General features: G+C 40.4%; 1 protein-coding gene across 2 annotated transcripts; it reads left to right on the forward strand.

Annotated features, from left to right (window-relative positions):
• The first annotated feature begins 1,471 nt into the window (after positions 1–1,471).
• C1QTNF3 (C1q and TNF related 3) lies at positions 1,472–18,991 on the forward strand. Of its 2 annotated transcripts, none has more exons than XM_056323649.1 (6): positions 1,472–1,654; positions 6,791–6,902; positions 9,519–9,673; positions 13,243–13,372; positions 14,781–14,880; positions 16,320–18,991. In XM_056323649.1, exons 1-6 carry the CDS (start codon positions 1,571–1,573, stop codon positions 16,477–16,479), a joined length of 741 nt encoding a protein of 246 aa, XP_056179624.1. In that variant the 5' UTR covers positions 1,472–1,570; the 3' UTR covers positions 16,480–18,991. The 2 variants fall into 2 exon arrangements, with proteins under 2 accessions (XP_056179624.1, XP_056179622.1); XM_056323647.1 differs by having other exon boundaries at positions 1,486–1,858.
• Positions 18,992–25,881: the final 6,890 nt, after the last annotated feature.

Genomic DNA, 25,881 nt, shown 5'->3' on the forward strand with positions numbered 1-25,881 from the left:
AGGCTTTTTACATTACAAATAACTTAGCACCTCATTTCACTGGTGGGTCTTGACCTTCCAGTTGGTCACATCCTGGTTTGTTCCCAGGATGTCTTTTGGAGTCTACTCTTTACATCCTCAAAATTAAGCCTGGGTGATATCTGTGGATTGTTAGCTTCAGAGATGACCTTCTGGATGGATGGAACGTTCACCACCATACCAACAGGCTCCTGGTGCTCCCAATTCCATCACATCCCATACTCGGACATGCAACCTTCGCCTTGTGCTCTAAAAACATACCCTGCACCACAACCCTCACATATCATCAGGCAACTGAACAGGAAGGAAAAATAAACAAACAAACAAAATAATAAATTGGGATAATTTAGGGCCACAGGGCACCCCAGAGGTCGCAGGGAAGCCCCAGCCCAATGCTAAGCAGCGTGGTCAGCATTGAACAACTTCAGTATGAGACAGTCCATCACACTGCAGGGCCAGGGATTGTTCTCTGGGACTCCTGCCCCCTGTACTGTCGTAGCTATGTACTGGTGTAGCATTTCTCACAGGCCAAGGAGCTACTTGCTCCTGGGAAGGCTGGGCATGTGTGTGGATGTGTATGCATTTGCAGAGCTGCACTCTGCAGTTGTGGCTTTCTAGAGGATACTGGTGGGTGGTTCAAAAAATATAGTAAGGATATTATTATACATATATAATTGTATTCTTTTAGTCTGAAATAAGCCCCTGGTAAATTTATATTTACTTGGCAGTGAAGATGTAAAACTTGGTTTGGCAGTTACATTTAGGAAAACACCAGGAACTCCAGGGAAAAAATACTGCCTGGCTGAGTAGGCTGAAGTGATGCTGAGAAATGGGGCTCTGTGAATCTGAATTCAACCCAGTTTTTCAGAGCTGCTTACCCAGTCTCCTTCCACTGTTGGCCAACTGACAGAAACTCAATATTTTTCTTTTAGTGAATGAAAACCATAGTCAGAAACAGCCATTGGGTCAGGATCATATGCAAAAGCTCCTCTTGTGCTTTTGTTTCCTAATTGCTCTTGGAAGGATTTTTCGGACTGGGCTGACGCAGTTGTGTGTATGAATTTCCTGGCAAATAAGGAAGGTGACTGTGTCCAAAAGACATTTAAGAGTGTGAATTCACAGGCTTTCCATGTCTAATCAAGAAGCGTAAGCCATTAGCCACATGTTCTCCATTTCCATCACATTTTTTCACACTTAAACAAAAACATGCCAAAGAAAAGGTGCTACATTTTTTAATGCCCCCAAATAGGAACCACGGGAGTCCGTTAAATGCTGTGGTCATTTCCAGCATACAAATCAATTTTCCTTGTGGTGGTGAAGTGGTGAATAATGCCTGGTTTGTTTAAAGGAGCATGACTGATTTTGGATGAAGGATCCTGTCACTTTGGCATTTTTAGTTTTATTTATTGCACACAACCGTATAAAACCTGGTACTGGTCTCAGTGCCAGGCTTACTAGTGGAAAAGCTGAAAGGACCACATAACTCCTGGTGCAGCAAAGAGGTTCTCCTCCTGCAAGGCATTTGCTGAAGTCCTGAAAAATTTTGAATAACATGGCAGAGAAGGATTTCATCAGCTGGCACCTTCTGGCTTTATTTTTTCTTCCATTTTGCCTGTGTCAAGAAGAATACATGGAGGTGAGCAGAAGATCTTATAAACCAGTGGCCAAAGTATTGCAAAGTCACCACCAGACTGGCCATAAAGGTTCCAGAAGCAGGGAAATATTGAAACAGCGGAGTCAACTTATAGAGTGGACTGCTGATAATAGCACTTCTGCAGACCAAAAAGTCCTGAGACCAGAGGTAGATGATGTAGAACTGACTACCTCAGACAGAGTCCAGGTACTCTGAATTAATCTTCTAAAGATATCTTTAAAGCTAATGAGATATTTTATTTTTTTGCTAAGATTATTAGTGATTTATTGATGAAGTAATTTTTATTACAGCTGTGTATTGGTCTGTATCCTGCTGGGTTGCTTTATAGGATCTTTTAATGAGCTGGTAGAACCAGCAGTGGTTGGGGTCACTGGTTTCAACATAAACAGAAGCCCCTTATTTTGCCGAAACTGTGAACTTGTACAATCATATGTTCTGGTCTATAGTCTCTTAATTATGTCAAGGTATTCCTTATTTAATACATTAAAGTTTTAGAAGTTTTAGATTCTGTAAACTCATCTGGATGTGAAGGAAAATTACAGAATTTCTAGAGGTATTTGGAAAGATTCAGTTATCAGAGGATAACTTTACTTGAATTTTTTTTATATAAAGTATATTTTTTGAGCTTGAGACAATGGAATTCTGAGTGTTCAAAGTAGATTTAATAATATATGTTAACTTGACAGTTTCAGAGAAAAAAGACTCATAATGAAACGCTAAATCATCTGTAGTATCTGTGTTTTAAGCTGTGAATCTCATGGCATTTCAGGTATTACAGTCATTAGCTCACAGCAAAGGGAAAATAGCATTATTTGGTTATACATAAAATATTGCAGTTGAAATCTGAAAGGAAAAATCTAAGGGCAGAAGATGAAGCTTTTTCTAGCACTATGCAAACCAAAATTCCACTCAAATTAAGTTTTTGTTGATGGATGTTTTTTAGAAACAACAAGAACATGAGTGTTTTGTTCCTATGTTTGAGTCCTGTATAGTTCACCTTTTGTCATTTGTTATTTGAAACTCTTTCAGATCAAACTATGATATTTTGAATTCCAAAAATCATGGACATGCAGATAAGTGTTGAATAATAACCTGCTTCATGATAAGCAGAAAAGAGATTTGATTTTAATTCTATCTTAGGCTTGAAGAACTGAAACACATCCAAGTATGGCAATAGGTTTAATGCACCACTATATTTCCTGTGTTTAAATTTTATAGATCTTTGCATTTCATATTTCTTGGGCAAGAGTTGTATGTTCCTCCAGTGGACACAGCAAAATAGATATTTAACTGTAGATATGTTAAATTGCACTTGCACTATATAAACAGTGTAACCCATGAGGTACATAGTACAATGAGCCACGTAGTGTGTGTGTAACTCTTTACTGCGGAGAGAACTGTGCAGCTGCATACTACAGACCATGTATTACTGGTACTTAAAAAAGATTCCCCTTTAACTCAACATAATTTCAGATAATGCAGCACTTAATATGAAATCACAACAGAAAGTGTCACTGTTTTGGGGGTGCATGTGTCTCTCAGAGAGTTTAACGCAACACTTTTGGAGTCCTCTGCTGAGCAAAAAGGCTGTGAGATTAAAACTGAGACTGGCAAGTCTGAGCACAACTGATGGCAGCCATTTACCTGCCAGACCCTCTCTAAGAAGATCTTTGCTGGGGGAATGATGCAATTTTTGCCTGACTGAAATGAAATGGTGCACTAGCAGATGTGTGACAGGGATAATCCATCACAGAGTGGCTGACGCAATAGGTATTTTCCATTGCCAAGACTCCAGGAATTTCCAGGTAGAGGAGGAAGAAAGGTGGCACCAACATGTTTTAATTCATGGGAAACACCTCTCTTCCCCTTGAGCTATCTGAAAACTGTTTCATGCCTAAGTCCCTGCTTTCTTGATTATCTTGGCTCTGGCTAGAGAATTTCACTCTCTTGCTAGTGTTTTAATGGTCCCGTTCCCTGTTGTGGAATAGAGACAACATCACTCGCCTTCGCTGCAGTAGGTACAAGGTCAATTTCCAGGCTGCTGGTAACTTACATAAAACACAATGTGCATTTCTCAAGCACAAAAAATCTTAGTGACTGGGGATAGTTACACCAGACACATTCTTCCTTTTCAGGTTGCTTTTTGAAAACTTTCAGGTACCCCTCAACCTACTGGCGTGTTACCTAGAAACCTGGCAATCTGGGTTTGTTTAATTCTTTGCAAGGGAGGGGTATGAGGGCCTTAGTGCCCACAGAGACATGCTATTTTGCATTCAGAATGGAAGCCAAGAACAGTGGATGTACATTACTTGTCCTCTATATTTTCTTAGACAATATAATGGACACTCATAAAATTAACCATGAAGTGAAAAAAGGGCTGGGTCTCCAACTATGATTCGTTCACAGCTGTAAGTTAAGGGAATTTTATAGACCATTGGTTGCCTACAACTGCCTCCTACATACTAAATCATATGAAATTATGTGAATAGCCTCAGAAATATTTCCAGTTTCCTATCTGTATTACGATATCAATGTGGCAGATGCATTTCTCAAGCTTCTAAATCATATTCATGTCCTGAAAGCAATGCCAAAAATTCATTGCGTACTAAAATTTATGTGTTAATGTCTACATAGGCAAGTAGGTTGTAATTAAACTCTGTCCCATTTGAGTGTATTTTTGCTTTAGGAGCGGGTTTTTCCTTTAAATGTACTCTTCATGAAGTTCTCTGGTTTTAGAGATTAAAAGACTATCTTGAATATTTATTGTTCTTGGCAGCTGACTGTGAACATTTTTTTCCTCCTAGTCAAAGGATTAGTAAAGATAAGTCAATACTACTTTATGACTCGTGTAAGTAGTTATTTTGAAGTCAGTGGAACTGTTCTCATACAACCAAGTTGGCAGGACTTGCCTCACTTCACACATAATAACCTGCTGAGCTTTTTGAGAGGTAATGCCAAATAGCATTTGGTTATGACCAACACTAGTAGCTATTTTATGACAACGTAGCTGGTTAGCAAAAAACATCGTTCAGGATTGCAGTGTTGGGTAAAAAAGACAAATCATACCTGCACAAAGAGAGTCTCACATGTAGTCCAGTTTGCTGGATTCATGCTGTCACTTACCTACAAGTCCACAATTCTAAGTTTTTGGGTGTTTCAAGGCTGATATGACTTACTTGCTCTTTGCAGTTATGTATATAGTTTGTCTTCACATTTAACATGGATATGAAGCACTATCAAAAAGGAGCTGGAGATTTTAACCTCAGTGCAATGCTCAACATCAGCATTTCAGGTGGTGAAAAATGCTTGAGCAATTCCAGTCTTGTATTTGGCTCCCCTTCAAGGACTGAAAATGAGCTGAAAGCAGGGCTACTCTTCTCTCATATTAGGAAGCTTTAAACAGCATGTCTGGTGATTGTCAGTTACGTTTTTCCTAACAGCTAGGAGAGATAAAGCAGCAAGAAAGATACATACAGGTTCTCCAGGAACAGGCAGTCCAACAAGCAGAACTAATTTTTCTCATGAAGTACAGACCTTATCCAGAAATAAGGTAAAAATCATAGTATTGACCAAACCCCATAAATATGAGGTCCTTCTGCCCATTGACAAGTCCTAACATTTCCATAACTCTCTGAATGTGAAGCATATTTGTTGAGCTGTCAGGTCAGTCTTTATTCCCATGGTAGCTCCACCTTCGGTGGTTCCAGCTGTAAAGGACATGTTTCCATCCCATCGGAGGAGTTGCAGTATTTCAGTGGCATGAAAGGGTTTTTCTGTATCCGTAAACATAAACACCCAAGCCTCTTGAAATTAATGAATTCTGAGTGTGCTTGGTATTGTATATAACATGGGTATAACATGGGCAGAAAGCTTTAGTGTTTCAGATCAAGCCAGTTGATGACCTTGAGGGCAGGAATGCAGCACATCTGCATGTTCATTTGGCAGCTGCCACCCCACCAGAGGCTCGATTGCTGCCGTTAAACCAGTAGGTCTGCGTTAGGCAAGTAATTTGAGGATGATAAAGATGAGTGGAAACAAAGACAAAGAAGATAAATAGTAGAATGATTAGAGAAAAGCAGTAGTTGGATTGGTGTAACTATTCCCCCCCATCCCCAACAATTTAAGAACTGCAGACCTACACCTCAGGATAATAGCAAAGAATTGTAGGGGGAAAAGAAACAAAGAGGGAGAAATGAGAAGGAGGTAGAGTAATAAAATCAAACCCTGGACCTCTACCTCAGCTGACCCATCAGAAGATTTGTGACTGCTAAACCATCCCAAGAGCCTAGTTATGAAGTCAAGCCAGGACTGAATGAGATACCATTAGTATAAATAAAATAATACAGAAAAGTACTGCAACTAAACTATTATCAGACTATTGTTACAGTAGCTGAGCTGTGTGTAATAAACCTTTTAGTTTATTTATGCTGCTATATTAGTTTCAGCATATAAATTGGTTTTCCTAGTTGTACACCCTCAACTACAAACACTCAAATGCCCCTAGTACCAGGTGTTGTGATCAGTTCAAATTTTTGTCATGTATCTTGGCACTTGTTTTAAGTTGTCCCAACTTAGTAGCCTGTAAACATACAAGTCTGGAGCCATGAACAGGAATATGCTGCACAGACATTTTTTAATGTCTCCTTCAGGTGGTTCAGCGCAGTTTTCATTACTTTTAGTGGAGGGTAGTTCATTGCTGAAGGTCAAATGAAGTCCCTTGTGTCCTACCATTTGATGTACATAGGCTTGTTTGTCAACACAGGTCAACTGAAATACGAGATCAAAAAAAAGCCAGATAGGAACCTAACTGAAATATTCATCTAACTTTCATTACTTGGTATTATTTTATTTTCAAAATCCTCATTATCTGACAGGACAAGCTGCTTTTTAATATTCATATAGTTCTTAGAACACTGGAAGAGCTACTCCCTTAAATTTTGCAAAAATAACATCTTCAGGGATGACCCAAGTATGGGAGATTTCAGCTCAGATAAGAAGTGTTTTGAAAACTTATGAAATATATAACAGAGAATATATAATGAAGACCCCATAATCGACATGTATATGATTGATGCCCTCCATGAATGAGCTACTTAAAGGTTATTTTTGTGCACTTAGCCCCCACAAACCGGACCACAGAATCCAGACTGCAGTTCCTGCTGCCGTGGTGACTTTGGAGTTCGACTCTACCAAGGGCCCCCAGGACCTCCTGGGCCCCCTGGGATGCCAGGTGAGGATGAAGTTTAATTCATTTTTTCATCAGTCTAATTACAGGCTATTCTATGAAATATCTGAGATTGGTCCAGACATCAGTATTTGGTGACAGGTTCAGCAAAAAGTTTTTCTATAATTTCTGGGGAGACAGAGATTTTCAGTTAGACTCTAATGTCTTTTCCAGTGAAAACCCATTTGTTATTAAAATTCAGCTTTCAGAAATTTATATGGAAAGTAACCTTATTACATTTCTAGGGCAAATTGGTCTATCTTCTTAAAGCAGCATGAAGCTTCCATTAAAGTTGGAAGAACTTGTTCCCTGGAGTTGATTACTGCGATCACCTTTGAACATCCAGCTATGCTACTGTGTAGTGTTTCCAGGAGCTTTTTTCCATCTAGCACACTGCTAGCTGATATTTTACAGAGAAACACATGCTTTTATTCTCTCACAGGAATGTCTTCTTTTCCTTCTTTCTTCTTGTCTTCCATAATAAAAAGTACCTTCAACCATCCCCTCACCCCCATTAAAAAGGCAAAGAGAAGAATATGATACATGAGAAAAGGGTATACTTCGATCTGGTAATTGGTATGGAAAAAGAGGAGCATGTTGGTCTAAATTTGTTACAGCAGCTACCTCCGGGGATTTGGAAATCATCATTATTAAAGTGGACGTATACCTTAAATGAACATGTCACTGACTGACAGATTTGTCTCACCTTCAAAAGCTTACGTCTTCTGTTATCACAATAAAAATGCAATTTCATAATCCTTCTGTGTCACAAAGGTACTGACAGTAACAGGCATTACAGATAACCATACACCAAAAAATTTAATGTAGTGATTTTTGGTGGAAACAGTTGACAGTAACAGTTCAATCTCACTGTTATGAAGTTAAATCTGAGTTTTGAATTTAAACCTGAATGAAATGTTTCAAGAACTAGTTCAGTTGGAAATATATTGAAATAAATTGTTACTTTGATGTATTTTGGAAATTAGGCAAAATAAGGTCATAGGCATATTTGGTACTAGTGTGCTGTGAGCTATTCATGCATCAACCCTTTACAAAAATACCTATGACCATTACAGAAGTAAGAGAAATCTAACAGTGTGGCCTCTTGTGCAGAAATATTGCATTATGGATTAATAAACTGTTGGCTTCTTAGAAGCAGGACATAGTTTTGTTTTAGACCCACACTTTCAAGGCAGCAGTGGACATACTGGGACACTGCCCAGCCCCAGCTTTGCCCTTTCCTCATGTGAGGATGTGTCTCAGTCACACTGTCTTGTCAGCACAGGATGCCACAAATGTATGGGTGACAGCAACATTCTGCACCCTGGAATCTGTCTGTCTCCTTCATCTGCGGCATTTCATATTGTTGTGCCATAAGGGGAATTACAACAGCTCCTTTTCCCTTTATTGAATCAAAAGTTGCTTGCAGACTTCTGTTCCGAACTGGTAGAGAAGCAGTTCTGGCTTTACATGAGGGATCATTCTTGTTATTTTTAAAGAGTTATTGATTTCTTTATGCAAACAAAAAACTGCTTAGTTTCTTCCACCATTTAGCTTCCTTGTTTGAAGTAAACCTTTTTCTCGCTACAGAAATTCTGAAGAATCACTTAATCATTAGATTTGGTCTCAAACACCATTCTTCTTCTGAATTACCAGAGCAACTAGTAACCATAACCAAGGTGACTAATCAGAGAACAACCAGAGTGGCAAAGAATCTCACTTCAGTTTAGGCAGAAATAGAACAATGATGACACTAATTAATCCCTAAGTAATTAATTGAAAGGTCAGTCTTTTGCTTCAGATGGGCATAATAATTGCTCAGTAATTCTAGCCAACTTTAAAATTTTGTTAGTCACATAGACATTTGCTTAGTAATTTCCTCAGCAAATATCAGGAAGTAAGTAATACTGCAGATGCAGGTATATGTTTTTATACTGACCCTTTTTACAAGAAGCCACCTCAGAAAAGTTTCATTATAAAAATTTTGTCTTTCTTTAAATCTAGGAACATGCAATCAATCAACCCCTTCAAGCTAACCAGCACCCTGAGAATGCACAGTCTCCCATTTTTGGCACAGATGGGTCATTTGGTTAGTTTAAGGCTACAGCCATTCTTCATTTGTGTAGACATGTTTTAAAGTTAGCAAAATGTTATTCAAAATTATTCAAAATTATCTTATCCTATCCCAATTAACTTAAAGTATCAGTATATAAGTTTTTACACAAAAGGAAAATCAAGAGTGCTTATGCAGGCTATCTGGTATGTGTCAAGTCAGTGGCTTTCACTTTCTTTGAGCCACACATCCACAGAAATCTTGTCCTTGCACATCTCCCCAACAATGCGATGACTTCAGACATCAGTCTGTACAGCAACACCCAGTCTGTACAGCAACACCCAGACAGCATGAGGGTTAACTCTGAAACATCAATCTACGTCATCAAAACCTTCACCTTCAGCTTAACCACACAGCTGTTTCTTATCCGTTGCAGCTCAGTCTGGTTTTTATGGTACTGAAAACTCCACGTGTTGCAAACTGGTGGAAAAGGATGCTATCACAATCCTCTGTTAAAATGTATTATATGAAGTTATTTAAGTTAAACAGAAAGCTCTGTTTCCTTTAAGGAAATCATGGAAACAATGGAAATAATGGAGCAACTGGCCAGGAAGGAGCCAAAGGTGAGAAAGGAGACAAAGGAGATATGGGACCGAGGGGTGAGCGTGGCCATCATGGACCCAAAGGCGAAAAGGGTTACCCTGGGATTCCCCCAGAGCTACAGGTACAAAATCTCTGACCTGTGTTGGCTGCAGCTGTTCTCAGGTTATGGTTTTCTTCTCTGAAAAACAGCACCTAACTACTGTGATATACTTAAGAAGAAAATCTGCCTGTAAATTAATACAGTGAGAGACATATGTAGTCTTTGTCATGACTGACAAATGTGCTTTGCCATATCTTCCTGGAAAAAAAAGACACTGGGGTTTAATCTTTTTTTAGAGTAAAAATCCAGCTGGGAAATGGGCAGGAAGAAAGATACATGGTTCCCTTTTAGGTCAGAGAGCCCGTGTCTGGGTCATTAAAGGACAATAGCAAGGACTATAATTTTTCTATCCAGCTGCAAATACATAACTGCGTCTCCTATGGCACATGGAAAGAGTAGAGGAATCACTCAGGCGCATGCTTCTCAGGTCAATCAGGCTTTCTGAGATTCTCAGAAGCTTATGTATCCAACTCCTCAAATTATGGGGTCAAAACTTCAGCGCAGACAGAAGTCCTTGGGTTTTGAAAAACACCCCTCAGTAGCTATCTATGGTTTTGTATGTCCAGATACCTTAAATATGTTGAGAAGCATGTAGGTTCTGCCTGTGAATGAACTACCCAAAAGCCAGATCAGCATAAAAACATGGGTTCAAACCTGAGCTGAAAGGTTCTGCTGAGGGATGGTATGTAGTTGTTTGGGCATAGTCCCATAGCTTTTGCATTAGAGCTTCTTTGTGTCCCAGGAATCTGGAAGATGTCCTTACGAGAGACCTTATATGTGTCTCTCTATATATACCTGCAGTACAGCAGAAATACGGTGTAGTCCTGTTCCTAAGGCAACCAAAAGTAAATGGGACTTGGATAAATGAGACCCTTGGCTGCCATTGCAAAGAAGATGTAAAAGAGTTGTCTACACTGTATACCGCAGTGTAGCAGTGTATGTGCAGTTCATCTGCAACAGCAGGAAGAGTTGACTACCTCTGGGATGTAGCGCAGCTAAGGTGCTAAAGACAAGATTTAAATGCATGGTAAGCCTTTGAGATGTATCGCTCCTAGTCTCCAGCTGCCACTGTGGAAGGGGCTCCTGTAGGGAGCCAGCCCTTTGTGGGGGAATCCTAAAGCACGTGGCACCAGAAGTATTTATATGGGCAAGTGATTGCAGCCAGATTCAGTTCCAGAGAGTCTACGTGTGAGGTAAGCACCTATGTTCCCATTATGATTACTGAGGACCTAGAAGAGCAAGTCAGCTTAATCTGACAGTCACTGCTGCTTTTGGGTATATGGGACTTCAGACACCGCATAGTATATAGATCTCCAGAAACTATAAAGGAGTTTACATCCTCAGTCACACGCACACACTTTAATGGAAGTGTCTTAGTCTTGACCTGATTCATACTCCCAAACCAAGCTCACCACTGAAGGGACAAAATGGTACTTAGCAAATATGCGCGAAAAGAAATCCCAGTTTCAAACTCTGATCATGTGGAAAACTGAAGTCCTCATCTACTTACAGATCTACACCTTTTAACTGAACGGTACTGTTTCCCAATAACTGTCATTCCTGTATGTTTTATATCCTCATAAAAGTCATGCAAATTAACAGAAAAATCAAGAGCACAACCAATGTCTGCAGTGTGGGAAAATGACTTTGGGTTTCTTTGCATTGTGTATGTTTGAGTTCTCCACCCTGCGTTGCATGAAGATGAGATAATTGCACAGAATAAAATTCACAATGAAAACAGTTTTCAAAATTACCAGACTTCTGTAATAAAGCAGATTTTTTTTAGTATTCTTGAAGAACTAACTGGAATTAACATTACAGCTGAATGTCTTAAAAACATATTTGTTGTAATTACAACATATACACATAAATCCTTTTGCCATTTTAAAATAAGCTATCAGCAATTTTTTCTTACATAAAGACCATGGTAGTAATTTAAATAAAAACTGAATAACGGCAGAGGATGAACAAAAGAAGTTCATATTGCAATACCTATTTCCAAGTAAATTCTGTCACTGGTTTTAACAGATGTGTTTAAACATTCTTCACACAGTATAGCATATCATTTCTCATTAACATAGTGCTTAGGAATTTTAGAGTGGGGTTAGGTAGAGGAGAAAACACTCTCAAATACACTACTGGTTTAAATACAAGATTATTTTGAAAGACCTCGCATGTCCATGTTGATCTGCTACTCCCAAATGAGACCTAGGGTAAAAGGACACTTTCTCCAACTCTTCTGATCAGCCCGAGAAAAGTAGCTTGGGGTCAGAGAGAATGTGAAATGGAATCTAGACAAAAAGCAATAATTCCTTGCAGCTGCTTTCCTTTAACACATGATGAACTTCGATGTGATCCTGGCTGAGAAGCAAGACGTTAACAATTTGCCTTCATAGAAAATGCATCCATGCAGGGACAAGGAAAATCAGCCCAAGCTTTCAGCTCACATCTGGAGCTCCTCAAATTTCCGAGCAGATGGCTAATGATTTGCATTGTTGGACCGCTGCTTGCATTTGATTTTGCCTGTTTTGATTTTTTTCTTGTTTGGATCTGGAATCAAAAGAAGTCTGGTGTGGCTTTTTTTTAATACCAGTATAGCTGGAATCTAATGACAAATGTCATTTTTGTGAGGGGAAATAAAAACTGTAATTGAACACTTCTCACCAAAGAAGTTGAGGGAGAGATAAAGTGCCAAGTCACTCTGTGACCTTCTGGCAGGCATCCAGGTGAAATTCCATCTGTACCCCCTTTACCAGCAGTGAGCTGGGAAGATACTAGACTCACAGAAGAGACCAACCCCTTCCCTGCCCACCAAGTTGGCAGGGTCATTCCCTGGTGTCTTGCTGAGGGTAATCTGAATTCTCCAGTGTGGGAGGTTTTGCACAGCTTCCTATGAAACATTTTCCGCGGCCAATATATCTCACTGCAAGAAGTGTAACGTGAAGCTGAAGCACAGTTTTCACTTTCTCTGTTTTCCTCTTCTGGTCTCTGCCACCCTCTGTTGTCATGAACGAGGGTACAGGGCAACTGCTAAGAGACATAAATCACTGAAGGTTGAATCCCAGCAACTGTACTTCTAGACGACCTCTAATAAAAAGGGTTACTGTGTCTCTGAAAGTAGTTAGCAAGAAACAGTAATGTGTGTGGATTTTACTGAGCTTTATTTATTTCACACATTCTCATAAAAGCAATATCCAGTCTAAATGCATTGGGGAATATATAAAAACAAATTAAATCACTTTTGTTGGAAACACCATCCATTTTAATACCAGTTTTCTGTTGCATCATTCTAGACAGACTTAACAGTAAATAAAACCCCAAACGAAGGTCCTGACCTGCAAACACTTGCCCATACACTTACTTTTACAGTCATGAATAGTCCAATTGAATGCAAGAAGCCTAGTCCTCTTCCAGTTTCATTCAATGGGAGTTTTGTTACTGGAGTTTAATGGCCTTGGAGCAGGCCCTAGAAGAACATCTCTGTCAGTAAAATAAACAGACCACAAATACAAGAAAAAATTCTGTAGCTGATTCTTGTACACATGTGCATTTTGTGAATGACTGCCTGAGTAAGAACTGAACTTTTGCAGGTCGCATTCATGGCTTCCATGGCTACTCACTTCAGCAACCAGAACAGTGGGATCATCTTCAGTAGTGTTGAAACCAACGTTGGGAATTTTTTTGATGTCATGACTGGGAGATTTGGTGCTCCAGTGAATGGTAAGTGTTTGCAAACCAAAAAAATGCAATTCTGGGAGATACAGATAGAGAGAAGTATGGTCAATAATGACGACAGACTAGTTAACTGCCTTTGCACAAGGCACTGATGAGACTCACTCTGCATAGCTCTTGATACCTACTTTCAGGAAAAATGAAACTGGAAACTGAGCAAGCCAAGAGAGGGATGGCCAGCCAGCGAGACTAGTGCTGGCACAAAGGCAGGAGGAGGTGGCATGGCCAGAGCTGGGGAGGGAGCAGGACCAGCTGCTTTGTGACCTTTAGCCCTTCAGTCACTGCAGTAAGATAACTACGTCCTTGATGTTGCAGCAGCAGCTTCACAGTCGCCTCCTCCACCTCCTGCTTCCAGCCGCTCTCTTCATCTCCATCTTCCCTCATGCCAGTTCAGCTGTGAGCTGGCCTGTAACAGATGGGTGGCTGGAAATGAGGTATTACAGTTTTTTCTGAGTTATTTTTCAGCTGCATCAGTCTCCCATCTTATGCAGCTGTGGTGCAGGAAGAACAGTAGGAGACAGGGGAGTCAGGGCCATAACCAAAATCGTGTCGAAGCAAAGCCTGAAACCACCTTCCTTCACTTGGCCTTTCTCACCCTGCCATTCATTTACTCACAGCTATGGGAAAAGGTATGAAAGTCGGGCCCCCTGAGCTTGCTGTAGCACATCTTACTGACAGAGAGGTGTGTCCTCACAGCTACTTCCTTTCGAGGTTAATGTATACGTGGATGTCAATAAACTTTGACATATTTATATGTCATAATTTAATGACTTTGATGCAAACTCCAAGCTCCCATTGCAGGGTCAATGCTACAGACTTCAGGAACCGGGAGCTCGTCTTCCTGCCTGGGGGAGTCTTGTAGAGCTCATGACATGGTTGCACTGACAACATTGTTGGCACCTTTCAGACCAAGAAAGAGCTAAAAAGAAAAAGGGTAATGGTGTGTTGTGCAAGAAGAGAAAGTGTTCACATCGTACGGCCAAGCGAACAGCAGTGAGTGCTGCTAAAACCACTCATGTCCTGCCTGACCTGGGCAATGTGGTGGCTGTTTGACAGCCTCTGTGGCTGAGCCCTGGCTGGCCTGGAGGCTTCCCCTCTGAGGGCACTAGGCTCAGCCTCTGACAAATTTCCCTTTCAGTGAGAACAAAGGGGTGAGTGGTCCTGCCATGTTCAGATAGAGCCATTTCTCTGGAATAGTACAGGGCAGAACCCCTGCCATATGCAGAATTAAAATTAATCAGATTTTGGCACACTGTAAGTGGAAGCAAAATACTCACTGAACAACTGGAAGCTAATTGTGCCTCAGCTATTATGTTTTCTGAGTAAGAAGCACAGATCTGTAGCATGACTACCTCCCTCTATGAAGCAAACACATTGTATTTGGTAATCTTTTCAGGGGTATATTTCTTCACCTTCAATATGATGAAACATGAAGATGTGGAGGAAGTGTATGTGTACCTGATGCATAATGGTAACACAGTTTTCAGCTTATATAGGTAAGTGAAGAGCCAGGCCATTTTAATGCAAAACACATGTTTGCACAGAGGTAATAGCCTGCTCACATTTCAAGAAACACAAAATTGTTCATTTTTTAAAGAAATTCTACAGGGTAAAATAACCAACAAAGAAAAAGACTGTATTTCACCCTCCTCAACTTGCAAATTTGGGTGATGCTGGCCACAGATCCTGCACCTAAAATTCAGCATTAAAACAAGTTCCTCAAAACTCAGGGGAAAGGAATTAGCACTGCAAGTCGTGGTTGCAGTCCAGTGCCAATGTGTTGCCATTCTGCTAAGCCATATCTTCATCCTTTTTTTGCCTGTCAGAGAAAGGGCATGTTGAAGTGTTCAGCAACTACTTACAGTCTTGTTAAAGACCAGGGGAGAGCAATTTACTTTAAAGACGGAAAGCATTTCAACTGCAGTAGTAAGGATGAGTTAGAAGCAATGGTCCCCTATTTACTGGCTTTGTCACCATTAGCACATTTTGAATATAAAGTTTCTATACTCTTCATATTAGCTAGAGGATCATCAAGAACAGGATCCGTTTCGAGTTTATCAACTTCTATAAGAACCAGGTCAAAAAGCTTGTAGCCAGATGGATATTTGGAAAAGATATGTGTTTGAAGAGAATATTATTTCTTTAATATCAACCAGGGGTCTGATGCCAAAACCAAGCTTATCCCCTGAGCCTGAATAAACAGACACAAAAGCTTAGATTGATCACACCAGATTTTAGGTACTGAGATGATACCAGGTTCATTTAAGCTGTCAAGGTTTCCTCAACAGCCTGTACCATAAGCACCACCAAAGGTGCTTCATTCCCAACAGATTTTTCCCGCAAAAGGAAAAAGTGTCTTTTTTTTCCCCCTGAAGCACTGGTATCAGAAAGGGCAACAGGTGGAAGAAGGGAAACCAACACTCAGGCAGAGCCAGAAGGTTAGCCCACTGAACCCATCTGCATTCCAATGAAAGGTGTCAGGATGGAGTGAGCTGCCTGTCTCTGCCCTCTGCTTGTGCTAGGAGCACAGGGGGTCAGCTCACATGAGGCTCCTGACCTGGAGGCGTTTAAAGTTAGCTGGTGTGAATCCAAGGAAAAAAGCATCAGAGGAAATCTGGAGTGTTGTGATGAATGAGCAGTTTTATTTTAAACAACGTTATTTGTTCATGTGCACTGGAAAAAAATACATAAGTTAAAATTCCAGAATTTCAGAAAGGGAGGAAATGATGCAATTAGGTAAGGTGCAAAATTTGACCAGAAGATCAAATGCAGAAAGATGCCAAAATTTCCTCATAAAGCTGGAAAAGTGTTGGCAAGCCTTTCAAGAAAGTTTTGCTTAGGATAACAATGTGTTTTCTTGGATTCTTTTTGAAAGTTGTTTGCTTGATCATTGTTGAGAAACAAAAAGCTGACTTGTTAAAATATTCATCTTTAGCTATGAATCAAAAGGGAAAGCAGACACGTCAGGGAACAGTGCAGTCCTAAAACTTGCCAAGGGAGATGAAGTTTGGCTGCGAATGGGAAATGGAGCCCTCCATGGGGACCATCAACGCTTCTCCACCTTTGCTGGGTTTCTTCTTTTTGAAACCAAGTAAAAAAAGAAACAGCCTGATAGATGTTTATCTGAGGAAACTTCTTTTTTTGGAACCGGTATTTTTCTCTGGACTGTGGAATAGCGTTACAATAATGAAAAATCAAGAAGGCTTGTTCTGATGCAATGCATTGCTATTTGTGTCTCAGAGGTGAGCTGAATCAATTGGGTAGTTGACACAGATTCACAGATGTATTGTCATCTGGGTTATGTCTAGTGAATTGTTAAATGTTGCTGTTGCTCTCTTCTCCAAAGTGACTGAAAAACAAAGGAAAAGGATTTAAAATAATTTAGAGAGCAGTTTGCACAGTAAAGTGAGTTTTGTCTGTAGATATACTTTAGTCAAGTATATGCCAGGAACTGAACAATTGACTCAAGTTTTTCTGTTCACTTATTCAGTTCTTATTACATGTTCATTTAAGTTTGCATCATGGAAACAGGCCTGAATGAATTACAAGTAGGCTCAGCTGAGACCACATTTAAAGGAAGAAGTTTTTACTGGACTAGGATGAACTTTACAAATAGAAGAAAAAAAAATGTGAAAATAAAGATATCAAAGATTCAGGTTTATTGCATTTCCATCTCAAACCTCTGAAGATGTATCTGGTATCATATTTCATAGATTTTTAGTATGTATTTATGCTCACTCTCTTTCTCTTAAAAAAAAAGTAGTAGTAATTCTTGCCTTAGTAGCAGCTTGAAGCTAAAGTAATTTAGCCTACAGTGTGCAGGGGATCAGGCAAGGGAAATGTAATGTTTCTTCTAGCCTTCAAACTGTTTAAACCTGATGTAACCGAATGCAAGGTGTCAAAGCAGAAGCATATACACTGGAGAAGTTGGGATATGTCAACAGCACAAACAGAGAAACACAAGCTTTGTGGAGTTTGGAGCTCTTACAGAAGGATGTACCTTTGAATACTGCATATTTACTTAACAGTGAAGTTGTTGATAAAGTTTTCCTAGCAGCCTTCCAAGAACTAGTATTTCAGGAAAAGACATTGCAGCCTGGCAAAGCAGCAGCTACCCAGTTCAATATTTAACTGGTGAAAGCAAACGCTGTCTGGCTCAGAAGTTCTGGTCACAGTAAATTGGGCCATTCTTCAACATTAATATTTGCCGCCAGCTTTTCAAAATTCAGGTACCTGAAATTCTGTCTTGCTATTTTCTTTTCATCGGAATCAGCACCAAATATACTAAGACAATACTGAAGTCTGATTGTGTCTTCTGCTCACTCTGGCTCTCCACACACAAGCTAATGAAATATAAATTACATTTTAACACACATTATGTTTTAACCTGACATTACCTGCCTTTAATGTATAACAAGTAGGTGGGGTTAGGAAAAATTTATTTGATGTTCTTTTATATTTGATACAGACATCAGTAGCGCAACAATAGAGCGAACCAATCAAAATCTGCCCTATGAATTTGTATGTTCTTGTACACGTTCCTAGTGTATGTAAACCACACCTTATGAAAAATGCATGCTGATGCTTGATGATGATGACTTGTGATTTTTTTAGTTTTATCTATCAAACACAGAAAATATTAGCTTTAATGAATGGTTGTCCAATGAGTGTTATTGTTTCTTTCTGATCTTGGGTCAGGTTTGCACCACTTAAGTTTTCAAAACCTGAGACCACGTTATTTCAATAAATTCTGTAAAATTCTGGCATGCCTTTGAACTAAGACTCACCCACCAGGTAATCAGATAATGTTATTCTTTTGGAATAAGTGCACAAGTTGTGTGAAATACACAACATCACAAGCTAATGTTAACAGTAGGAAAAATCTTGAGAAAAGTATTTCCTGTTGTGTTAGGAATCTTTACTTACTTTGTAAAACATACATTTACCCAATAAAGAGTAATAGTCATAAAACTATACTGCTTTGTTTATACCTATATTTACCAGGGACCTTACCATTTGAAGACTATGGAGATATATTCTTAATATGTATTTCCCAAGCATTCATTTTGCTATTGAATGGGAGAAAGCCAGCAAAAAGGGTCAAAATATATTTACTTTATATATGTGTGTGTCTCTCTCTCTCTATATATATATATACATGAAATTTAAATCCCCAAGGTTTCCTCTGGGGACATTTTTCCTTTATGGCATGGCCATTTTAATCCTTTTCAGCCAGAATAAAGCACTTAGAAACTATGATACATACACTCATTTTAAGCTCCTTTACATTATTATTTCTTGTGATAACCATGATAAAAAAGAGAGCCAAATGTTGCCATCCTCATTTTATGTTGTTTTCACAAGTTTTGTGAAACTTGGTTTGCTAAGAGTGGAAAGCAACTAAGAATTGCCACAAAAGCTTCTGACAAACAGCAGCATGGTCTCAGTTCCAACATTAAAGCTAAGAAGTTTTTTACATCGAGGTTGAAAATTCCTAGCTTTTGCATGAAATCTCTGTGGTCTCTTCTCTGCAAAGTTACTGCATGCAATCTCTGCTGAGTGTGTAATACTTTACAAGTACATTGTTAACTTACATATTCATTTCAAAGATCCTTCAAAAATATAGCAGCTGATGTAAATTCTGTGTGTGTGTGTGTGTGTGTGTGTTCCTGCTCCTCAAAATTATCATTTTCTATTCAGTAGATCATGTGGAATGTATGGTTTTCCTCAGCAATTTTTATGAAAACTAGTCATCTTCCCATTGCTGCTGATAATGGAAAGCTTCTTGCTTAGTAGATGCTCAAGACAAAGTGTCTACTGTCAAAGACTTTTGTCCTTTTTTATAAAGTAGATGGTATCCTGTAATTTGTTACGAGTGAGAAACTTTCTGGAAACTCAAAAGATGCAGCTTGGAATACACTTAATGGTTTCTTGTCTGCTAAGCTGAGTTTATGTCTCTTTCCTCCGCTCCACGAGCTCTCAGATTTAACCAAAACTTGGCAAGAGCTGCAAGCCCCTGCCTGCCACGAGAGCTGTGGTTTGGTAGGCGATATCCTGCCCCTGTGGTAGGAGCTGGCATCCTAGCAGAAGAAAACACTGCCCCACACAGAGACAAGTTGAGTTCTGCTCTGTGTGAAACACCAGCCCCCACTCTTTGTTCCCCCTTGCCCCTGAGACCCATGGACCGCTGTCCTTCCCTGTGATGTCCTTGCAAGGCAGCAGCTCTCATCTCCAGCTGTGTTAGGAGCATTAAGGGCTGCATTTTGCAAAACAGGTCTGTGCGCCACTTGAGAGATGCTGGCCAGACCCCCTTGGCTGAGGGAAAACACAACTTTTGCGTGAAAAAAATGAACTAGAATGAAACCTAATTGACGGAAAAGGTCTTAAGTCTGGGTCCCAGTTTCATGCGTGGTGTATTAAAGAAAGCAGAAAGCAGCTCAGCCTAATTAGAAATCCCGGAGAAAAAGAACTATCTGTGGTTTTAGTTTCAGAGACTAGTACATGGCCTGAGGGTTACTGAGTTGATTCTGAGGAAGCAATTCAGACTGACAACAGTTTGCAGCCTCAGTCCCACCAAAAACCTTGTGAGGCAAAGGGAGAGCTTTAAAGGAACATTTTTCTAAAGGGAAAATAAGGAACACACCCTTCACTCACATCTTTCATCTTCCCCATGAAATTTTGTATTGTGTTTCCTCCATCACACCCTACCTCTTTCTGAAGCAGTTTTTAATAAAAGTGTTCTTTTATTAAAGCTTCTTTCTTCTACATACTTCACATTATCAAAATGATGTTTTGTGCTCAGAACCAAAAAAATCACACTAGGACAAAACATGCAGGGAGTCGCTGAGTGGTGTGTGAAAAGGCCCACAGTTTTTCAAAATTTTTTTTCTATTTTGTAGTTAGTTCTGCTTCAGCAACCTAAGGAAATAAAAAACAATAGTGACCACTTCAAATTTAAAAATCTGAGGCAACAGAAGGAACTGTGCAAAGCAGCGGTCCAAGCTGGGTGTTCTACTTGGATACCAGTAGAGGCAGACACAAACTCTAAAAGCTATCGTCATAAATTAAAAGAACTCAATACGGTGTGCACTTCTTAGTGTGACCAGGTTCCCTTTTACACCAAAGGGCGACAGCTCCTTCAGTCTTTGGGCCAAACCACAGAGTCCTAGTAGGCGTTAGAGGATCTGCAGTGCTCTGTTATATTCATTATCAAATAGTTTCCTTGAGAGAATTATGCAGCACAGGAGTAGCAGCAGAGAACAGCCATACTTTCCAAGCCTCATCCTCTTGCTCTCTGGTTAAACAGCTACATAAAAACCAAAACAGTGCCAAAGTGTATTCTCCAGCCCAGAGTTATTATGTGACTATGTTAATGCTAATTAAACTTTCTCAGCCTCCATAGCAGGGTGTTTGATTGTAAAGCTGTCTGTTGGGACTAGTCCCTGGCTTGCACTAACTCTCAAGTAGTACCCAAGAAAAGTTGGGGAGATTGCTCCTCGTCATGGGCTAAAGGCATTTGCAGGACCATTCTGCTAACATGGTTGCATAACCCACCCATTTTGGTAACACAACGGTACAATCCAGCAATTCCCAGGCATGGAAAGTCTTCCTGCTGTTTAATTCACTAGTGTGTATATCATCCCTGACTACCTTGCAGGCTGAACAAGGACGAGTAATAGGCATGGGAAGAGACTGTGCTGGCTTCTCGACATTGCAAATTCCTCCCAATAGGATTGGTGAGGTCACTCTTTTCTACCACTGGATTGATGAAATAAGTACACAGATGTTGGCATGAAGACCAAAGACGACAGTGAGAGAGGTTCAGTATTGTGCATCTGCATTTGAAATGGAGCAGGGCATCCTCCATGAACACATTCACAGAATAACAAAACCCACGTGGTACAAGGTTTTATTAAACAAAGAGACTTCTTGTGTTAACTGGGGAAAAATTGCACAAATGGAGTTTTACCCCTCTGCTTTCCTGAAAACAATCCAGCAGACATAAGAAATTCCACAAAGAGCAGTGTTTTAAAAGATTCACATTGTTACAACACCAAGAATGGAAATGCTAATCTTAAAATCATCTTTGACATCTCAGCTCCTGTTTCCTGTGAACGTGTCTCACAGTATGTTTCTCACATTACCTAGTCACATGCTGCGTCTCTGCCTCATCCAGCAGCAATTATGTGGTGCTTTCTGAATAAGGCACGGGCCATATACTGGAATGTGATAGCAAGAGATGAATATAGAACAGCTTTATTCGGTAACTTCATCCAAATGCATCATTAATAAAGCACTGTTACTATAAAAAAATAGACCAGACTAATATATAAGAAAGAACAGCAGCATTAAATTTACCACAGCAACCTTCATTTAGCATTTTTTTTTCAGTTTCTGAGAGCTTCGTTTTTCAATCTTAGTCTTTGAAATAAAAACTCTCCATGCTCTCACAGCATACTAAAGCTGATGAGAGTCAAGGAAGTCTATAAAGACTGGAACTTCAGTCCAGGAGATAGGAATTCAGAGTTTGTGCCATTCCATCATGTGAAAAGTCCTGGTCTGCAGCTGAAAGGGCTAGATGGACTGTAATTTGTTTCCTCTTCATCTTTCAAAGTAGAAAGCAGCAGAAGTATGATTGTTTTCAATAAAATCTTTCAGATACTGCATCACTTCTGATCAATGCTTTCTTCACTCCAAGGCTACCTGCTTCTCAGAACAGTCCATGTTTTCTTTGTCATATTATCAAAGGCACACAAAATAAAGAACATGAATTAGGTATGCCACAGATAAGGCACAAATAAATGGCTTATGGGCAAGCTGATGGAAACAGTTCATAAAAACAAAGGCTTATCAATCCGTCACACTAGCAATGCAAGAAATTGCCTTAATGAATGCAGTGAACACCACTATCCAGCAAGAATGGTTCCCTGGAAATAAATTTAGGGCAGGATGGCCAAGTGGTAGTATGTGTAGTGCCCAGCACAGAGCTGAAGCTCAGTATCCAGGCAAACAAAATCTGGGAATAACCCTGGTCTAAAGTTTCCAGTCTCTACGATAGTGGTTAATGATAAACTTGCAGGAAAATATTTATTCACTACTGATTAACCGATATAAAGATTATATAAAGCTACTTGCCAGTCTTTTCATCTAAATCATGAAAGCACGCCATAAGCTGTGACTCAAAGGAAATAAAAGATGAGTATTTTGGTTCAGGTACAAGGGTGAAAGTCCAAAGTACAGATATCACCGTCACAGGCACCAGTGGTTTGTTATCCTACTAACAGAGTATCAGGGGCCAAATTTCTGACACTGTGGAAGTTAATGGCAAAGCTTTTCACTGCAGCAAGGCCAGATCATCACCCCAATGACTGACTGGACTAAACTCACAAACAGTAGCTTTTCTAGGATATGTCAGTTTAAATGAAGTAACACGCAACAGCCTATACGATTACTTTCTGTGGATGAGGCTAAGATTTAATTTCTAATTCTATAATTCATAACTTCAGAGCCAGATTTTCAGGCAGAATGAATTCCCAACTATTTTAGAGGAATTTATCAATCTCAGGATAGATTCACTTTGGGGCTTTTTGCTGGTGTGTGATGGGATGTACACTTAAGAGAGTGAGCAATAATGTGTGAATCTACACTCACACAGAAGCAGAGAAACACAGAAAGGCAAAGAGATGCTCCAAGCTGAAGAACCTACTGAAATTCCAGAGATTAAGCTGCTGCATTTGATAAGCACATTGTATGAGGGACAGTGTATCACCACAGCACACAATATGAGGTCAGAAATGTGGAGTACCACCGACACTGTGGATATTGAGAAGTGTTATGAATGCAGCACAGCTTCTATTCAGGGCAAGGCATAAATGCAGGCTTCAGGATAAAGCATCCAAGCTTGAAAGCTTTGGTAAACTTGGGACCCAAAAATACCACCACAAATTTAATGAGAGTCCTTAAAGTTCTTAATTTCAGATTAATACAGATATTTTTGAATTGACTAGAAAAGTTTCACCCTAAGTAGTCACCTACCACTTGGTTTTTTTAGGCAATTATAATTATCAAGATTTGACATAATGTAACAGCTGTGAGCAATTTTTGCTTTCTCAGTTAACAAAACCAATACAAACCGTACTGATACCGGTATCTCTTTAACCATGTATTAAGATGGACTGAACTGGAAACAGCATACACGTGAAAGGGGAGAATCAAGGTTTTGTGTACAGCTGTAACCTCACATTCCTGCCTTGGTATTTTTCCAAAGGACTGAAAAGTAAGAACAATTGCAAACAACAAATCTGATACAAACTGTCAAAGTGGCACAAAGCGTATCCAACCTGTATCACAGAAGTGCCTGCACCCCTGCAAGAAATGTTGATACAACACATAATATATATAATTTCATTTTTCTAACACTGACTGTAGAATAAACTGATTTCATTACAGGGATTATGTACATTTCACAGGGTGACACAGGTAGCAACTCACTGACATAATTCAATAAAAGTCACAAAAGCAGTCTGACAAGGTGTGAAACACAACCAAGTGTCCTGCCACCCACACTGCGGTTTTAATTTCAAAACAGTCTCCTTTCCCCATTGCCTCTGCAGTGCTGAATTCACACAGCCACCTACTTGCTGCTGCATATTAATGATGTGTATTAAATGGTATCACATAAATAAGTGCTGCACTGTTTTTAATACAACCCTGTGCTAGGGGATAGCTCCTTGTTTTTAATGCATATCTTCTGCTGACTAACTTGCTGCTTCAGGGGAATTCACTGGATTCAGATGATTAACCTCATCACTTGGTTAATTAGAATATCTTAATAACCAAACTGTTTATTTCTCAGTTTATCAAAATCCAATATTTCAAAGTGGATTTAATGCTTATAAAATGCTGCTGCCACCTCACTGAAACTGAACTAATTTAGTATGGTCCTGACTCAAATGCTTCTGCCACAGAGTACCCGTTGTAATGATGGATGACAATGAAAAAGCAGGTGCAAAGGGTTGGTCAGTTAAATCATAACAAAATCCAGATATTGTCTAGTGTGTGATGATGGTGTTATTTGGATGTCATAAACTAAACAGCATCAGATGAAATGAAAGAAGGCAACACAACAGAAATTGCCCATTCCTGTTCAGCTCAAACTCCAAGACCTGAAGGTGAGAGGGGACAAAGGAAACTGAAAATCATTTAGAGAAATGCAGCATCCCAGTAACACAAAGATGTCTGTGGAAACAAACCTTTATATGGAGTAATGTCTCTAAGAGGGATGGGTAATAAACAAAAGCAAGCCATTTCTTGTGGGTGGCAGCACAGCAATGGATGCAATCAGTGCCTGCATGACAGGACCAGATGTCTCCCTGGAAAATAAAGTGTACTCTGGCAACAGACCTCTTCTTGTTATTGTTGAGGTAGAACAAATCCTGCATTCATATTTGCAGCCTGTACACATTTTTGTAGTCCAACTATCTAAAGAAACAAATAAGAAGAGCATGGAATGGATTTTAAGAGACTCTTCACTTTGTCTCCTGCCTTGTAACCTGCAATATTGGGAGCAGCATGCAAATTTGAAAAGCCGTATTAATCCAATGCCTGTTTCACCACCTCCCCTGGATGAATGTCTGTTCCCTCCAGCAACCTAAAGAGAAACAAAACGACCAGGGTCTCCAGCCGAACCTGGCGGCTCTTCTGGCAGGTTGCATTAAAAGAGCAACTGTGCATGAATGTGGGCTTTATTAAACCTGGTCTGATTTAACCAAACACAAGCCCCTGTGCTCTGCTCAGGGGATACAGGAGATGTTTCTGCCCGAAGCTCCGTGATGCTGCTGGCCGGCAGAAGGGTGCTGGGCTGATGGCCTCCGTGGTGACCGTCTTCCCTTTGTGGCACCGCTGAGCTAACACCTTCACACGGGTGCACTGCGAGCATCGAGACCTTGATTAAAATTTGTACTTTTTTGAAACCCCGGCGGCGTACCTTCCACGGACAGCCGCGTCTGCCCTGTCCTGACCAGGTCTAGCAGGGGCTGCCCAAGGTGTTGCTGCCCCAGCACTGGGCTCTGCCCCTCCAGCAGAGGCCACAGGCTGGTGTAGCGAGCGTTAACAGGTCCAGGCAGCCAGTTTAAAGGCACATGTGGTGACACACACACCCCACACACCCCCCCAGTTTTTATCAGCTCTTCGGCTAATACACCCCAGCGTGTGACCCAGGGAGGCTGCGGGGCCGGTACGCGATGGCTGACGCCGGGGAGGTTCTCCGAGAACGGGTACTGATTTTCACTTTCCCCGCTGCCTGCCCGACCGCCGGCAGCCAGAGAACGCCCCCCTCCTGACCAGACCCCCGGGGCAGCGGGGCGGCCTCCGTGCAGCGCGGGGGCCCGGGAGCAAGCAGGGGCCGCTCCAGGGGCGAGGGCCACGCCAGCCTCCTCAGGCCCCGGGCAGCAACGCCGAGCACAGGCGGGGAGGGTGCTGGCACCGCCCGCCCCGCC

This window comes from Falco biarmicus, chromosome Z, assembly GCF_023638135.1.
Source record: "Falco biarmicus isolate bFalBia1 chromosome Z, bFalBia1.pri, whole genome shotgun sequence".
Lineage (NCBI taxonomy): Eukaryota > Metazoa > Chordata > Aves > Falconiformes > Falconidae > Falco > Falco biarmicus.

Excerpts from the sequence above, each read along its gene's own strand:
- C1QTNF3 (XM_056323647.1), top strand. The coding sequence starts at position 1,571 with ATGGCAGAGAAGGATTTCATCAGCTGGCACCTTCTGGCTTTATTTTTT. Across the intron at positions 6,903-9,518 it reads TGGGCCCCCTGGGATGCCAG|GAAATCATGGAAACAATGGA; the intron begins GTGAGGATGAAG and ends GTTTCCTTTAAG. Across the intron at positions 13,373-14,780 it reads ATTTGGTGCTCCAGTGAATG|GGGTATATTTCTTCACCTTC; the intron begins GTAAGTGTTTGC and ends TAATCTTTTCAG.